This window comes from Argiope bruennichi, chromosome 3 (assembly GCF_947563725.1).
Source record: "Argiope bruennichi chromosome 3, qqArgBrue1.1, whole genome shotgun sequence".
Taxonomy (NCBI): domain Eukaryota; kingdom Metazoa; phylum Arthropoda; class Arachnida; order Araneae; family Araneidae; genus Argiope; species Argiope bruennichi.
In genome coordinates this window covers 46,902,428-46,922,203 of record NC_079153.1, presented here as the reverse complement: position 1 = coordinate 46,922,203, position 19,776 = coordinate 46,902,428, and the positions used below count along the sequence as shown (strand labels likewise).

Here is a 19,776-nt window from a genome sequence, read left to right as displayed (position 1 = left end):
TAGAAGTCGACGTTAGTTATAAATAATACTTTTTGTCACAGATTTGTTAAAGGAGCTATGCAATTGTATGCTTTCTAGTTAAACATTTCCATTTTGAAATACGAAGATTATTTAAATTTTTAATAGCCCTTAAAGGAGATTAGTGGTGATATAATTTTTTGTTTCTAAACTTACTACAAAACAAGTAATATAAAAAAAAATTAATTCAATTCCTACATAGGTCAACAAAGAAAAATTTTATTTTAGTTACTTTTTATTAAATAATTATCAAAAAATTATTAAGTATGAAAAAAATTATTGATTTTTGCAAGAATTGAGCTCGCATGCTTCACCTCGACTTGAAAAATACTGAAATCCTTAAATTTTACCGATTGAGCTACTGCCTGTTGATTTCAATTTTCATTACAAACTGCTAAAACTCTATTTAAAGTATTAAAAATTAATTAAATTTAATTAATAAATTAATATTTGGAAAAACTGTATTAACATCAAGTTTCATTCACTACAAGCTTAAAAAAATGTATTTGAACTTGAGTGGATGAATAAAATGTATTTTATTAACGATTGAAAATTTGAACAAGATATGTAAAAATATATAGCGAGAGTGTGAACTAATGGTAGGAATCTCGACAAGTTTCTTAACTCCATATTTCCCCGTTAAAGCTAGTATTCTAATTGTTTTATAGATATATTATATTTAAATAATGTTTTTACATTATTACCCAATATTCCAAGCGCTGTTTTTTATTGTCAATATATTGTAATTTCATTTTTGAATATGTTGACTGTTAAAGAAGATCTATCGGTAAAGATATAATAAAATCACATATCCATTTTTTGATTATCTAATCACAAACAAATGCATTGGAATCGAATATCAAATCCATATTCATCTAAGAATAAAAAAATTCAGTAATATGGAATAACGAATTCATGTTTATCTATTCAATCATGCATGAAACAGAACTAAGTAAATGTCAAATTCATCATCATCTGATCACGAGTCCAAGCTCTTTAAGATAGGCGACTACGTTGAAAAGTCAATTTTTTGCGAAATTATCAATTTTTTAAAGTTTAATATTCTTATTGTTTGAACAGGTTCCTTTATAAAAACCTTTAGAATTTTCTTTCTAAAAGTTTTAGTTAAGTTTAAGAAGATGGATGTTTTTTGAGAAGTTACCCTGATTTTTATATTTGCATTCGTTTTAATAAATTTTTCCATTTTTAGATGCTATTTTCTCAAAATCTAAACGCGATGGAATTTTCTTACTTAAAACCTCATAAAATAAAATCTAATGCATATTTTTTATTCAAATTTGGTATTGGAAACAATTGGAAATTTCGCTTATTTATCCATCGAACTCCAATATTTAAAGAATATCTAGAATATATTTTACTTCATATTTTTTAAGAACTAGGTAATATATTTCTTAAGCTATCTGCAAAATTTTAAGTAAATCCTTTCATAAATCTCTAAATGAGAAAATCTCTTTTTAGCGAAAAAAAGTCCCTTTTTTGCATTTTTTAATAAACATTTGCCACTCAACTTGTATATTTTTGCTTCATGGATGTTTTCTGAATCTTTTTTATGCAAATATTCAAAAATATAACTATTTCTGAAGATTTTTTTTATTTCATGCCGAACATAGTCACATATTTAAATAGTGCATCGGCGTCCTTCAATTGAGGTTTGATTATTAATTTTAAGAAACGATCTCCAAGTATTTGTTTCTTGAAAAAAATGACGGAACGTATGAGAAAAATTATTTAATAGATTTTTTTTATTAAGTAATGATTATTTATTAAGTAGTGATTATTATTATAGTGCTGGATTACATTCGTTATTGGTTTTCAAGAATTCGACGTTTCTGAAGTTTATTATCTCTTTATTACTTTATAGAAGGAAGAAAATTTATATCTATATTTTTATTCGCCTAAATAAATAGTTTCCCGTTTTGGTGGAAATTTTTTCTTTCATAATAGAATTAAAGACGTTTTTGTTTCATATTGGTAACCCAAGCAGAATATAGATTTTTATTCATTATATAAGATGAAATTAAAATATTGAAATTAGCTGATAACTGAATCAAAAATCGTACCATTTAATATTGTTTCAAAATATATCATACCTCAATTTAAACCGAATATCTGTATGGTATGGATTTTTTTATCTCGATAAAAGGCGTTAAAAATAATTATGAAAAAATATATACTTCAAGGAGAAATTGAAAATTATACTTTGTTTTATTTAGTAAAATTCAAATTATTCCACAAGAAATCAAAATAAGCCTTTATTAAAAACAGATGTTTAATGTTACCGTTCTGAATCATCAACATAATCTAAAGTATTTCGAAATTTCATAGAATTTTTTAATTAATATTTATAACTATTTTTATCGGTAAATTCTTGCAATCTTTTAGATATTTAATATAATTTTTTATAGAAAAATATCTTCAATGTTTATATTAATCTCTTTAACAGGTTTGATTATCTATATTTGATTTAAATTAAAATGCTAACTGCAAAACAAATAAAAAGAGAAGACGCCAATATACGCCAATATACATCCTTATGAATTAAATATTTTATAAAGAAAACGATTTTTTTATTTTATTTGAAAACTTTATTTATGGTTTTTGTGTCAAAATTTAAATTCCTTGATGCATATATGAACAAAAAAAAATCTTGCTTTAATAAATTTGCAAATGTTAGCAAAATTACCTTTAAAAAATAACCAAAACTACTGGATATATTTTTTTTTTTATTTTTATAATAAAAAATTGGAAGTCGAATGTTTTAATAATGACATCAAAATTTTTCTCTTAGTTAATATTTCAAATTCAGATCAATACATTTGTCGGTAATACTTTTAAAGCAACAATAAACTCCAGTATGTATTTTATTTAATCAAGTTCAATAAACGAGAAAAAAATATTAACTTTTATAGCTACTTAAAATAACAAGTCATACAAAAACTACAGGTAAAGAACTGAATAGATATCAACTCATCTCAGAAAAAATAGAGTTCGCAATCATTTTTCTCCGCTCTCTTATTTTTCGATAAAAAAATATTTATCTTGCGAAATCTTGAGTCATCTACCTAATTAAACCTCCTTTCAGACCTGCATATCTTTACGAACGATTTACGTGTATTGTTCTGCAAAAAACCCGAAATTAGCGGCAGAACAAAAGCTTTTGAATAAAATCAGAAAAGATATGTTCCCAGTCTTAAAGATGGAGTCAAAAACTCATATATTACCAAAGACTTGGTATATTACACACTCCTTTTCATCTTACATAATGTCATTTGAATAACACCATCTCAGTAGGATGTCCAGTTTTCAGTTTTGGAAAACAGAGCATTTATTAGAGCCCTCATAAACATCAGTGCTCTAATACAATACAATTGTACTGTTTACTTCAAAAATATAGAGTAAAAATTCGTGTATATATTTCATGGACACAGAAGTGTAAACAAAAAACTACGCCTTTAGAATTTGTCGTAAAAGAATAGCAATCTCTTGGTTTTAAAAGAAAGAAAAATTCTAAAACAAATCATATGTTACATTTAAAAAACATAGTATAATTTTCAGTTAAAAAAATTTATAGTTTAGAGAAATCTACAGATATACGACTGTAGTGCAATTTACTATTTTGTAATTAATAAATATAGGTACCGCTGTTTCTAAAAATGTGAAGAGATAAAAAATGCAAATATATAATAAATGAAATCTTTTATGAACCATTTATAAAATCGTTTTCAGTTAAAGTATCCAACATAATGCGTTTTAAATTTTCTTCGAATATGTTTATTTTTAAACAAGTTTCGTTAGAATTATAAAGGAAAAAAACTACATGATTCATATTAAAATAAAATTCAAAAAAATATTTCGTCGAATGAAGAATCCGGGCCTTTGTAAACACTTGTTTCCAAACTTGAATAATTGTCTGGTCGAAAAATATTTACAAGCTCTTTTCAATCAGTCAGAATAAGCGAACCAAAGAAAATTCTTTCTTTAAACATATTACTTTACTACTTTAGATGGTATCGTAAAGATCTATATTCAGAAAAAAAAGGATAAAAATAAAATTTGAAAAAGAATAAGAGTCTCAATTTTTTAACCATGATTCTTGATTATTCATAAGCGTATGGTCTTCAAAAAAGGAAATCCGCCTTAATAATTTTGAAAAAAAATATTGATTTCAAATTTAAATTTCACTGCTTTAATGTGAGTTTGTACATTATAAATTCTAATTAATTTAGTTTCTAAGAAATGTCTTCACTATAAGTTGAATTTCTAAATTGTGCTGCTTCTTCTGTTTCCCACGAGATTAAAATGCTGATTCCATAAATTCCTTTCTAATTTTTTTTTTGTACTGTAAACTTTTTCGCCCTCTCTCTTTCCTACTTTCTGTCTTTTTATTCGATTCGCTGCTCTATGATCTCGCCAAAGCATAGACAATAAATCTTGATAATAGCTAAAAATTGGATTATTTTCTTCAAATTATAGAAAGATCGTAAAAAAATTCTACGCTTATTTCTTTAAAGCATGTTTTGGATGTTTACTGCTATTATATATAAATCAATAATGGTATAAATCATTTTTATAATAAGCTTTTTTTTCGGTCCGCGAATTCTAATTGAAAGAAAAATTCTTAGAGCTATTTTTTCGGTTACTCTTCCTTTCGGCAAAAAGTAATATAGATATCAATCTGAAATTTTTACAAGTTTTTTTTTCTTTGTAACAGTTAAGCGTAATTCTAAAACTTTCATTTAAACTGAGAAGAAAAAAAAACAATTTTTCCAAATTTGATCTTTTTTTTTAAATTTACACGTAATCTAATTGACTATTATGATGTTTGGCAGTTCATTTTAAAACTCTTTTTTTTCCATACAGCTTTTAAATTTAAAATTTTCCAATCAGGTTAATATCTTTTTATTTAAAAAAAATTGATGTCCAAGTTTCTGCAATTCTCCTCTCCCACCCTTAAACGGCGATATACAAGGGGTATTCAGATGAAAAAGTACGAAAAGACACTCTGGGTATAAATGAAGACTTTATTCAAAGTATATACCATTGGCCTAAGCACAACGATCCCATTGAGTAACGAGCCGAAGGATTTCTTGTTCCCAGAATTCCTGTGGCCGTGACGAGACCCAGTCCTTCACAGCGTCCTTGAGTTCACCGTCCTAGTTGAAGCGCTTCCCTTTCAAATGTTTTTTTCAGGGGACCAAACACATGAATATCTCTCCTGCGCATGCGGGCTACCGCGCTTGCACTGATCTACGCCGGAGACCCCAATCGCATCCCTAGATGTCTCGCTATGTTCTCATATAACAGCATAAGCAAATATGTTAACGGTTAAGTTGTTACAACGATTCGTACCTTTTCATTAGAACACTCCTTGCAGAGCCTGCCTTCTCTATAAAGGGGCCGGGTGCAAGAAGCCATTTGTAGCCCTTATTTTTTGATGAAGTAAAAAAATACAAACACGAACATATATTATTAATGAATGCTTATTTAATGCGTGTTTTTATTCTTACTAATACATCCATTACTTCAAAAAAATTACAATTTTTTGCATTTTTTTTTTATGCTTAACATAGCAAATGCATTTAAGCGTTCTGAACACATGCTTGACCGAAAATAATTCTTTATTAATTTTAATTTCCTGAAAGAGCGCTCTGCATTTGCCATAGTAACTAGCAACGTAAAGAAAAGTTTTAACACAATTAATACATTTAGAAACAACTCATTATAATTATTATTTAGTACGTATTGCAATACGCCTTGTGTATTATTACATCTTTCATTCAAAATCAAATCTCGTAGCAAACAAATTTCCTTTATTAGATTTTCATCTACATCTTTATTACAAAACTTTACAAATTTTTTGGAACATTTCTCTAATTCATGTTTTTCTAAAGTTTTTATATCAGTGATTAATTTGAAATCAGAAAAATATTTGGTATACTTTTAAATCCCTCTTCTATTTGTGCAATAACAGTATCAATTACAGTGTTTAAAAAATATAACACTTAAATTCCTCTACAGGTTTTTTTTATAACTTCGTCTTCCACTAATTCGGAATATAATCTTTTCCTTTATCGAATTCGTTTTACAGGAAAATGTTCTGAAATGTTCAAATTATGTGCTAGCATTTTTACTTCATCTAAAAATGAGTTAAATTTTGTTCTTAAATTTTGGATTTCAATTTTATTCTTACTGACTAAATTAAAAGTCGTATCAAGAACAATTGTATTTGCTTGAAATAGTTTATTGATAATATTAATTTTAGACAATATTGCAAACCATGCTATTAAACATAAAATAAATGGCATTTCTTGTATTGCACCCAATAAACATTTAGCTTCGGATACCACTGTATTATCCTTACTTACTTCTTCTAGGGCATTACAAGTTTGTTCAGACTGCTTTTACCGAATCTATTTTGGCTTCCCAACGAGTGTTACATAATGGATTAAGAGTAATGTTTAAATGCTTTTGTAGAACTTTCCATCTTTTTGTAGATGCAGAAAATGTTTCTACCGTTGTCGTATGCTTTTCCTATACAATTCATAATATTAAACTCATTTAATCTTTTCAATAGAGTTTTTTCTAATCCTTCTCCAGTCACATCAGTTACTTCAATAAACCCTATAAATGACTCATTTATAGTTAACCGTTTCTCTTCAAAATTTACATACCTAATAATGATTGAAGTTTATTCCTTATGGGAAATATCAGGAGTACAATTCATTTGGATACTATAGAAATAATTTTTTCTTATACCCTATGGGCTAAGTGATGCACAATTCTATTTTTAGAATTTATTATTTTGTGTATATGATCCATTAGCACAGAGTTGTATTTACTTAATAATTCGATTAAACTTAAAAAAAATTCCATTATTAGGCGTACCTATTATTTCGTAGGTTCCTTGAAGTGGAAGATTATTACACGCTAAAAATAGAATCACATCTACAATTCTTTGAAATAGTAATTTGGGTCGTGCTGTTTCCTTACTTATATTAATTTCATTTATTTTATCGATAGTCGAACATAAATTGAGTCATTTTAGTAATTCTTTCCAAGCAATAAACGAATTAAAATGACAACTAAAACGCTTATAATCTTGGATTACAGTTGACAGCTTTCTCCAGTAGTTATTATAGCCACCTATAAATCGTGTAGTTTGGTCATTTCCTCTTCTTTTGGAAAACAGTATACAACAAAAACAAAATACGGAGTCTTGCGTTTTTGAATAAATGAACTAGATGCGAAGTTGAGTTTCGTGATTTGGCATTTTTTAAAGTAATGTGTAGTGGAAAATGATCTACCGTCAGCATTTTTAGTCCCTTTGTGTTGTACAGGTCCGATTTTAACACAAAATATTCTAAATCGATCAGTTATAATAATTGGCCATAAACCAGGAACATTTATACTCACTTGATTATATTTGTTATTGTCATTTTCGTCATTATTTTATGATTCGGTCATATTTGTATAAACCCATGGTTCTTTAACAATTCCACCGAGTTCAACATCTTCACTGCAAGACTGTGTAGTTTGCGCGGAGCTTTCTTCCCCAGTTGAAGCTTAAACTGTAACTTCTGAAATCGAATCAATTTCTTTGCCAGGATTACTTCGTAGTCAAGAAAACAGATCTACTTGTGATTTCTTGGAGTTAGTTTAGATTTTTTTTTCTGATAATTTTTTTTGACACCCAGAGAGATATTTCTTTGGCATAAACATGGTTATATCTAACAGTATTAAGCAGTTTATAGAATGAAAATACGTTATTATTTATTACCAGAAGTAGGTGTAGTAACTTACCTTATATTAACAATATTTTGCACACTTGCACTTGACTATAATATATATTGCAAACTTCGTATATTTTCAAATCCGTCGACTGCTCCATTTAAACTTCTTCCTTAATTCTTTTCATTCCGGCCGTGGCCGCAGAAGCAGTAATGCAATGTGGAGTTGATCGTTTTAATTTATCTTCGTTTTACTTTTTGTTTGATAGCTTAATCGAAACAAATATGCACAGATGCATGCATAAAAAATATTAGATTAGATGTAGAAAAAAGTAAATAACTGATGATTTACAAGTCCATTTGAACAAAGCCGCAGTCTCGACATCTGACAGCCGACTGCGCCCAGAAATCGCGCAGTTCTTTCTCAACATGTCTGAAGGGAATTTCCTTATTCATAAATGAATTTTTTCCTCTTTTATTGGTATCACTGCGATCATTGCCCAATAACGGCGTCAGTCGAAGCTCAGCCAGCCACTTGGAAACTTGTATACTTTCAGTACGAATAAAAGATATTATTATTCAGAACACTATTTTAATTTTTAATCACGATGCCCCCCCTCAGTAGCGGGGCCCCGGTGCATAGCACCCGCTGCACTCCCCAGATGGCCGGCCCTGACTCCTTGTATCTAAGTGCCAATTTAAAAGCCTGTTTTTGATAGGTATGGCACCTTCTCATATGTCCTTCACAATTATGGCTACAAGGTGGTTGAATGAGCATGAAAATTTCACCTGTTAATAAAAATCACAAAAATAATACAGATTTTATTTCTACATTCTTAAGAAAATGCAAATGAAAAGAAAATTACATAACTACAGAAAAAAATTTGATCCACAAAAAAACATGGAAATATTTAGAGCATTTATGCTTAAAATAGAACAATGAATGGATTTAAGAAAAGAGATAGGAAGTGGTAGACCTTAAACATTATAAGCTTTAAGCATTAAAGATAGCCAAACTCAATAACAATTACTGTCATGTATTTTCACAGTTTTAATATTCTTCATGATTCCTCGACTGGATTATAAATTAAATATCAAACTGAATAAGCGAGTTATTTTCTTATTTAATAATTCACTTTTAACTTAATAAGTTTTTAGTTAATTTTATATCATATAAATTTCATCTTTAGAGATGGTTTTAATTTTCATTTTGTTTAATATGCTTAATGAAATCCTTGTACCAAGAAGACTTCTAATGAAAGGAATATGGCATTTATATAACGGATCAAAATGATTAAGCAGTTCCTAACTAGCATCTGAAATAGAAATTTAACATAGCTGTAATATATGAGAAGAGATTTGATTTAACCAATAGTAAGATTTTTGGAATGAACTGGTTAATATTCATATTTCACAGAGTGAACTAATGGAAGTACCTTCCCCAAGACTTTCTGGTAAATTTAGAAAATATAAATTAGTTCTGTATGTAAAAGACTGCAATGGGGACTGAGATAGGAAGGGAGGCAACAAACGCTACTTGGTCACGGTTAGTCTACAAGATTTAATCCCATTTCCCACCGACTTCTATGAATTTTGGCTCGGTATTTAGCATTTTTTTTTCGTAATCAGTGGCGGAATTGAGTATTTTGCGGTCCTAGGCAGCGCACATTATAAGACCCATCTTTCAATAAATTGGCAGAGACGTATGGGTAGTATGAATAACCCGAACACTATGGTGACTAAACGTTAGGGCATATATGTAATTTTTTAAAGAGAAATCAAGCGAAAAGTTTGAAAAATATTACAGAGATCCGGAAGTAGTTTCCATTAGCAAAGCCACTGATGATTACAAGAAGCGAAACACTCAAATTGTATACCAAGCGCTATCAATCTCCGATATGTCATTGTTAACTAAACAATTAAGTTTTCACATTTCAACACATTTTTTTTAATATTTTAATGATATATTTCAGGTTTATCTTTTCTTTTTAATTTTGTGTACTTTGTTTATGTATTTGTTTTTATCTATTTGATTCCAGAATACTTGAACATCCACTTTAATATTATTGAAGCAAATGTTTAGTGTTTTATGAATATTCTAATAACTAAAAGAAATTAATGAACATATAAGAACTTGATTAATTGCTTCTACAAAAGTGTTAATATCGTATGAGAAATTTCATGTTATTTAATTATAACTTCTTATATAAAAATAAAAATCAGAAAAATTTCCAACAACCACTTGGACAGCAATAAGCAATTTGTTACTAAAGTAAAAAATGAAGCCGCCAGTTTGTGAACATCACTAATTAACAGCATAACTAGAGATTATATAGAACCTAGGTCCATATTATTTCAATTAACCTTTATATATGTCTTCAATCTCTAAGATTGAAACAAGATTATTATGATATAAGATTATTGTAACAAGCTTTTACACTTTTCCAATATTAAGCAACCATCAAAGGATCAAAAGGATAAATTTTATTTTATTTATTGCTGTAAAAAAGAATATTTAGATCTTCAGTAGATTACTCATGAATTATTCTAAACAAAAAAAAACCCGAGAACATAGAATTCTAAATCTCTTTCATTTCTAAATTAATCTCTTTTTTTCTATATTTCGCAAGCAAAAGGTGTTTAATTTAGCTCGCACAGTATAAAAGCGAAGTTGACAAGTAATTCCCTTTTTTCTCAGTCTTTTATTATTATTATTATTATTATTGATTTTATTTCGAACACTTAAAATATTAAAAAGAAAAAAATATGTTTCACAATGTTATTGTTCTAACATAATCATAATTTCTACAACGTTTTTCCACATTCTAATTTGTGTACTATTTACATTTTTGTGTATTCGCTAAATTTCCACCGAATTCTTTACCTCATTTTATAAATATACACGAATAATAATAAAAGAAATGATAACTCATAATATTTGATGTTCGGAATTCAATTTTGAAAATAATTTATTTTATTTCTAGCAATTTTCTAGCAACAAGTACCATATTATTATTTTTTTCATTCAATGCATACTGCATTCATTTTCTCTGAGGAGAAATATCATTCATTTATTCCATACGCCGGTTTATTTTGCCAGGAAAAAAAGAAAACGCAAATAAAGATTTCCTTATAACATCTGCGTTAAGTTGTAATGTCTGCGTGTTTTCATTTATGTTATGAAATCGTAAAACTTTCCGTAACATCTTTTTCGGAAATAGCAGGATTTATTATCCACTTCATATAAACAAAACATGTTTCCAAGGATCGTAACGTTTATGCTATTCATTAACAACTGGATAAATTCTGCGTTTTGCATTGTTCGCGGTTTTTTTAATGAAGCTTTATTAATATCTCAACAAGGACTAGATGTGCAATATTCAGATGCTGGAATGTGACTCTAATATAAAAAAATGCAAAATATTTTTTGACTATTTTTATTACACCCGAGACAGTGAAGGATTTCATAAATTAAATGGAAAACTGACGCATGTTAACTATTTAGACTCGGCTGTCTCCTTTTAAGCACCATTCAAGACAATTCATCATTTTGACATTCCATTTATTCATTCTTTTTTTATAAAAAAAAACACAATGGTTAGTTAAAAGATATATCTCAGGTAAATTCTATATTTTCCGGGTAAATTCAATTTAAAACAATAATATAGATTTATTTTTCATAGTAATAAACGAGTACATGTATCATATGAATAATTAAGCAGCGAACTTTTTTCTAAGTAAATTAAAAGATAATTAAAGATTAATTCTCCTTGTCTTGTAACCAATCCTACACATTTACAAAGAATTCAAAAACAAACTAGCGGGAGTGCTTTCATAAACTTCAACAAGCTGATCTAAATCAAGCAGAAGTTTTTAGGCATTTTCCAATTAAAAACTAATATCTGGATCAATGACAAATCTTGTATGCATACTCTTTGAATATGCATTTTTATTTCATAAGAATAAAAATGCTCAAATTTTGATTATTGAAGGGGTATAAATAAGTTTTAACTGTTATATAATTAAAGGTAATTTTTAAAAAGATAAGAAGACAATCAAATCAAGTTTAAAGCATTATTATATTAAGATATTCTGAAATGGAGGTTAGAAACAGTGTGTGTATGTGTGGCAAACAAACTACATACATTTAGATATTCTTAATAAGCCTGAAATTTACAAAATGGTGGTTGATTAACGATCGCATAATTGCATCAAATCTGTGTTATTTTACACAATTTGAGTCTATTTATATTATATCAATTGCACCAATCCCGGTTATTTTTTAATTCATTTCAATCCGGTGTTAGATGCATGCGCAGTCTTATCATGTGATTCTGATGTCATGTCAGTAGAATCCATTGCTGAATAAATTAGTTACAGCATCTGTTGACATCATTGTACCTTATTTCTAAAATGCTGGCATAATTAATATTTTTATCTTACATATGGCGTGCCAAGGTTAAGAGGGTTACAAATACACCAGAGTGTAGGGACAAGATGTATATGTATGTAATGATATCTCTTAATCTAATTTAAAACTTAATTAATTCTTAATATTTATCTTAATTTAGCCCATATTAATTTCATGCTAAAATATTCTCTTATTTCGTCATCCAATCCCACCTTTTTTATTTAATTAATCCTACAACGAGCTCTGTAAAACTGCTGAAATCAAAGGGTTCTCAAACTTCCAGTGGAGGAATAAAAATCCTTAATGTTTGCAGCATTCTTTTAAAGATATTTAAATTTCCCTTTCCTAAATCTACATGTGTCAAAGAAATCCCTATAATAATTTCATCATAAAATCACTGAGGGAAAAATATCTGTCTCTTTCGCTCTTATATCGCGATATGAACTGACATCAATTTCATCATCACTTCTTGTTCATAATATGCCTCTCGGATAGAATAATTCTAATTTAAAAATTCAAAATTGTCTTCTATTCGGCCCGTAACTGCTAAAAAGATATGTCTACATGTATATATTGTTATTCACATGTTGGCATCAAATACATTGTGTGATATATATACTATCTAGCTAAATTGTTTTAGTTTTATCAGAGTTTAGCTTATTTTGATTAGCTCACATAGAAGTGGTATGGCACTCTAGTATTTTATTATTTTACATCTGTGAGAACCATACGTAAATAGTGTATCCCTAAGCTACAATATCATATACCCATATAAAATACAAAACAATACAAATAACGTTGCTATAAAGATGTAATGCTCATCTTAGATGTGTGGGACGCAGGCCTCTGGAAAATATTACTGTCGCACACATACGCACGATGTGATAAACAATATATTACAATGATCTCACTAATACCAATTTTCAGTCAATAGTGAAATTTTCCAAACATAAAATTCAACTGAATGATCCAAAAAGAATTTTTCTTCACTTAAAGAAATTTATTAATTTCCCTTATTTTTGTTTTCTAGAAATTCAAACTTGCCATCAAGCCCAATGAAGAATGGGGCCCGAGTGATGAGCTCATAAGAGATTTCTACAAAGCACAAATGGACAATACCGCTCCAAGCAGTGAAAGCACTTCGGTTCGATATCTAGCCAGAAATAGCAATGAATCGGGTATTTTAGAATATCTGTGAGCATCCTTATCAGTCTGGTATCATCTGTTTCAGAAGATGCATCAGGAAAGAAGTAAATCCATTAGGTATTTGTGCATTGTGTGTCAATAAAATAATGCGATGGTTCTACTTTCTGAAATGGTTTTGAAAGTGATATATCGAAATCCCTTTTATTTTAAAGTTCCATTAATATTTTTAATGGCTAAAGATAGCAAATAGGAAGAAGTATTTTTATCTCTTATAGCTGATGTGCCAAATATTGATCGGATTAAAATATTTTCGCATCCATTATTTTTAATATAAAAATATTTTTGCAAAAAACGTTATAATTTACAAAATTATTAAATCGTCTGAAGTGTTTTTTTAAAATTAAAATGCGAATATGAATTGGATCAGACGATTTTTATAAACTGCCGAGAACTAATTTTTTTTCAAATGTCGTGCCGGTCTATTGACATATTTATTAAAATGTGAAAAAATTAATAAGAATCAATTTATAAATTTGACCGCAAATGGAACTGATATCATTACAGTGATAAAAGTTTGAATTTTAAGGTAATAAAAAGTATTTCTTGTGAAATGAATTTCACCGAAATTATAAATAAACAAAAACTTCTGTTTATTTTGCTTAGCTTAATTTTAATTAAATATTGATTAAATTTTTAACTTTCAAAAGTAGATAGTATTTTTACTATTATCTTAAAAAGTCAGTGTATGAGGTTTAAAGCTGCTAATAACTAATTTTTAAGAAGAGATGTGGAACATAATAAATCCAATGTTTTTTTATTTATATCAAAATTTCTTTAACAGTCATTTCAAAATCATTATTGTAGAAAATGAAATTTTCTCTTTAAATTGGAAGATCATCATTTAATCATTTAATCATAATTAATCATGAAAATTTCTCTGAGATAGGCATATTTAATTATTAAAGCGCGTAATGAATTATCATATACTTTTCATGCATAAAAGTTGAAACAAAAAAAAATATGTATCAGTTATTCATGAGAAAATTTAGCAAAATAAGTATAATATTCAATACACCATATTATCAAAGTTGGAGAATCTAGCCTCTGATAATGTTATTCTCTTCTGAGAAATAACAATAAAATTGGATATGCCTTATTTTATTATTTATTATACAAACTTCATTATCTGAAGAATTTTCTGCTCTCAGAACGTTTCGGCAAATAAAGCAATAAACGCGCCTTGGAACGAAATTTGAAGAATGGAGAAATCCAGCAATGTATTTTTTATAATTTTTAATTACTTACATTTCTTGAATGTCACATTACTTAATTGACGCACAGTACATCATTTCAGCAATTTATGGGTTTTATATATAGGATTTTGAGGATAAGAATTGAAATCATTTTGTACTCATAATGAAAATGATGTTTTTGCACTCAAATGAAATTTCTTATTTTGTTGTGCAAATATGTAAGATGAGATGAGCGGAAATGCAAATAAAATTACACATATTTTCAGTGATAATTGTTCTTTATCTATACATATCCAACTTGTATCTCAAAAAAATTTGATTTTATGAAGTTTATTTGTGTCTGGAATAAATTGAATAGTCTATGAATTAGATTAAACCAAACATTATGCATTAACTTAATGTAGAACTTAAAATATATAAGTAACTAACATCATGTCGGAACTTTGCCAGCGATATGCAAATCGATAAAAAAATTAATGGAACATCTTTTTTCATTCGTTGTATATTTTTTTATCATAACGTAAGAAAAAAAATCAGAATGCAAGTACTGCTGAAGAAATCTGAAGCTCTATTACGGATAATAACATTTCATCACACTAGAAAACAAGAAATGTAGGTTGCAAACATAGTACAAACATATAAAATTCGCAAAATCAACAACAAATTGCTGATTAAATTACAGCACAGCACATATACGATCAGACAGCAACTAAAGAGCTTCCTCCCCGGTCATATTCCAAAGAAAATATTCTCTGACTGATTCACTTGACTTTTTAAAAGGATCTGTGAAATTTGTCTCGTAAAAAAAGATATCGCCTTGCTTCTTGTGTTTTAGAGAACTTTCCCTTTGGTCAACAAGTGATCTCAGAGTTTTTCGCCAAGGTGGGAGTCATTGGCTTGGCATCCATTTGTATCTATTATGTTATCTTCCTTGTTAAAAGACTAGTTGAACACAGACGCAATATTACATATATAAATAGTATAGTCACAAACGATAACGATATATAAGTTGTTTATATATATATATATATATACATAGCTTTACTATATATATATATATATATATATATATATATATATATATATATATATATATATATATATATATATATATATATATATATATATATATATATATATATATATATATATATAGTTTAGAATTTCATCGCTTGCAATATAAGGATCTGCGTCAGAGATATCATTAAAAAAATTTGATAATTTAAAGTTTAATGAATAGCGTTTCTTTAGGCTGCTTTTGAAAAGAGGATTGTAAAATTTCATGTTATTATTTTAAAATCTTTCATAAATATATTTCATCAGCTTTATAATGTAGATGGCATTTTATAGGTAATATAAATTAGTTATATAAATAAAATAGATTTTTTTAATTATTATGCTTTGATTTAACTTGATTGACCTCGTGATTGAAAAAGTGGAACAATGTAATCGATCTTTTTAAATTCATTTTCTGATGTGTTAGAGCTTTCAAACTGAGTACACTTAAACAATCGTAGAAACAATACACTATTTTAATATCTTCATAACATAATTATTCGATAGCTGATGATAATATATATCATAATATCATATGAGTGCTCTCATTTTATAATAAATTCTAGAAAAAGTTTATTACAATATTCTATAATTTTTATAATGAAGAAAATTAAATCGGAATTTAAAAAAATAAAAAAAAAATTTAAAATAAAACTTTTTTCTAGATTTTAATACATTATTTAAAGTGTGTTTTTAAACAATATTTTACGAAAATTTATTTAAAAAATATTTTTCCTTGAAACAATCGTTCCAGCAAAAGATATCCTTGTTCAGGATATAAATTTCAAAATTTGGTAATCATGTATATTTTCTTCCAAGATTCACAAAACGGAAATTCAAAAAAAAAATTATTTAATTCCGTTGAGAAACTGAATTCTCATTAAATTTGTTCTTTTTTAACATTTTTAACAACTCAACATCGCATAATATCAAACGGTTTAACACTGATCGTTAAGGAAATCCTGTTCTTAATTAGCAGGCAGCGAAGTTTCAATATTCGCAAGTTTTCTGCTTTCTAGTATGTTGTAATAAATAAGTAAACGTATAACTGCAATTTTTCCCAACATGCGGGAGCATGAAGTTTGGATTTCACTTTCCAGCAAAAGTAATTAGGATTCCTAGTAATTCTAACAATCAAGGATGCAAAACATTCACTGATACAGATATTTAATTTTTCATAAGTTTTTGTTTAATATAGTTTTTGCATTGATTAGAAGCAGGACGTTTCTTTATTTATCAATAATTCCTTATGACTAATTCTTCAAGTGATATAAACGATTGCTAACTCTTTTGAATCAGATAGCAATGAAAATTTACCTGAATTATTCATGAGCAATTTTACCACGAATAAAAGCATGGTGTTCCTCTATTTATCAATGAGCTTTATGAATAATTCGTAAATTTGCCTAAATGATAGCTAATTGCATCGAACAAAAGAAATTTTTATTTAAATTATTAATTATTTTGTCGATTACGTTCATAAACAGTATTGACAAACTAAGATGAATTATGCTTTTACAATAATACGAGGGTTGGAACTTTAATAGTGGCAACACTGTTGAAGAGACGTCAAGCAACGGAACCAAATAATGTCCTTCGAGTATCACACGTTAGTTATATACCTCCTACACCTCAGATCAAAAATGATTCTCCCCTCCTACATCACACGCTTGTGGAGTGACGAGAAGATCTAAGTTAATTTGCGATCTAATACAGGGTTCTCACGATGTTTTCGAAACAAGAACAACGCAATAAAGATTGAGGGCCAGAAGTCATACAGCACGATAGCATCAACCAGGTCTTGAAAAAGCTTCCAGGGAATCAGCATTGCTTTATAAAACAGTAGTAATCTTCAACTAACCAACTGAAAACCTTCAACGAAGGACGATAAAATGTGGCAGGCATGCATCGGCCAGGTCATCCTAGTGTACTGAAAAAGAAGTGGATGTTGTTGCTTATTAATGGACAGTAGCTGACACTATATGATTAGTGAACTGGCCATGTAATTAGAAACATTGAAAACATGCAATGCTCGAGGCTGCACTTTCTGCAAGCGGCTACACTCACTATCATTTTGCATAACAATGCTCGGCCACACGCAGTGCAAGCTGTGGCTGGTTTATTTTATCAATGGGTGCTGGAAAGTGCTGTACCGTCCACTATACTTAAGCCCTTGAAACTTTGACTTGATTCTTAAGATGAAAGAATCACTTCGTGGAATTCACTTTAGAGTTGTTCCAGAGATTATTCAAGCAGTAGACCATTGTATTCAAATCATCAACAGAACAGACGCTGCTACAAGTATCTTAAGACTTCCACATCGTTGGCAACGAGTTGTACATAATGCTGGTGATTACATTGAAAGACAGTAAAACTTAGCAACATGCATCTCTTTTGTATAATCTCTAATTAAACAGTTGCCACTATTAAAACTCCAACCCTCTTAAACTAAGCAATCGCTTTAATATAATGTATAAGTAACAAACTGCTTCGTTCAGAAAGATATAAGAACTTATTATCATATTAAAAATAACGTGAACTTATTATCATGTTACTTCATTTAAAAATATATCATCTTAACGGATTCTAAATATTCAAATAGAATAGTAATAAAAGTGTAATGAATTTTCCGAGTTTACTCATAGAATAATAGAAATAGAAATAGAGTTGACGAAGTGTTCAACGTGATGCACAAAAATTGATATAAAATCAATTCTTCCTATATTATCAATACATAAGGTATCAACTTACGTGGATAAGTCAATCTTGTTGATCCGACGGTTCTGATATTATAACAATCAGTAGCAAAACTTTATTTCATATCGCTGTTTTTAATAAAGTAACTAAATATATTGGATCAAAGAAGTGTACATGAATTAAAGAGCAATACAGGAATTAAGAATTACTTTGATTCTTAATATTTCAGAATAGAAATAATATTAAAATATTTATTTAAAAAAAGGAAATAATAATTGCCGTTTCTTAAATAATTGTTAAATTTTATAAGAAACATCATTTCAACAAATAAAAATAATTATAAAAATCTATATATTGCTAAAATCCGTTCTATCAAGAAACAAAATTTCAACTTTTGTAGGTACATAAAATGCAATCTTAATCTACTCTCTTAATGTGAGCTAAGAAAATGCTAGTCCCTTTTTTTATTTTGAAAATATATAATACAATTCGTACAGATTTAAATGACAGTTACAGCACATTTTTATGAACGTAAAAGTCCAGGCAGCAATTCAACGATCCCTTTTCAAATGCGCTACAAAATGATCACTTGGTAAGTAAAGTTTAGGTAATTTTATAGCCTTATTTTCCCTTGTATTCTGCACTTTCATCGGAAATTCAAGTGATACCATAGAATGGATAGTAAATTTTGCCCATAAAAGAAACTTCTAAAGAAATACAATAGATTATACAAAGAACAATGAAAAGGATTTTGATGTCTTTCTTACGGCTGAATTGCTCATCATGGTTTACAAGGTAGCATTTCGGACATTTCTCTAAAATATGCTATTAGAAGTTATTGTTTTCTTCGAAAATAAATGAAAACATCCATTGTGGTCAAGATACAAAAATATTTCTTGCCATGTAAGAAGTTCGTAAATCAATACTAAAAGTGGAAATAAAATATAAAACGGAATGTGAAACAAGACGATCGACTCATTAATTGCTCATCAGGGGATGACATTAATGTAGACCACAAAAAAGAATTTCATCATTTTCTGCAATCAGCATCGAACAATTAAATGAAAAGATACTGTTCTTATCTCAAATTTTATAGTATACCAATGAGAAACATTGGAAAAAGCGATGCAAAACTGAAATACAATCTAAATAGTTTAAATTTCTATGTTACATTCTTTTTTTCAATCTCCCCACTTTAATCTGCAATAGAATTTCAAATGAAAGTAATATCTTTTTACATAATTGTTCCATACCATTTGCAGGAAATGCTATGATTCCTTTTGCAATCCATATTAGTTTTCTTTTAGAATGAGCAATTGATACACCCATTGCCTTTTTCACATTCAGTTTACTTCCACCTTTACTATTAATTTACGATTTCTTTTAATAGCTTTCCTTGAATTGAAGCTTTTGTGCATTTACTTCGCATGTATTTTTTTTATTTCTT

General features: G+C 28.2%; 1 protein-coding gene across 1 annotated transcript in view; it reads left to right on the top strand.

Moving 5' to 3' along the window:
- Positions 1 to 14,848, top strand: part of LOC129963083 (sodium- and chloride-dependent glycine transporter 2-like) — an 83,240-nt gene extending 68,392 nt beyond the window's left edge. Inside the window, exon 15 of the mRNA XM_056077118.1 lies at positions 13,208 to 14,848. Coding sequence (XP_055933093.1) covers positions 13,208 to 13,375 — 168 coding nt within the window. The 3' untranslated portion in view covers positions 13,376 to 14,848. The remainder of the gene's footprint in view (positions 1 to 13,207) is intronic.
- The last annotated feature ends 4,928 nt before the right edge of the window (positions 14,849 to 19,776 follow it).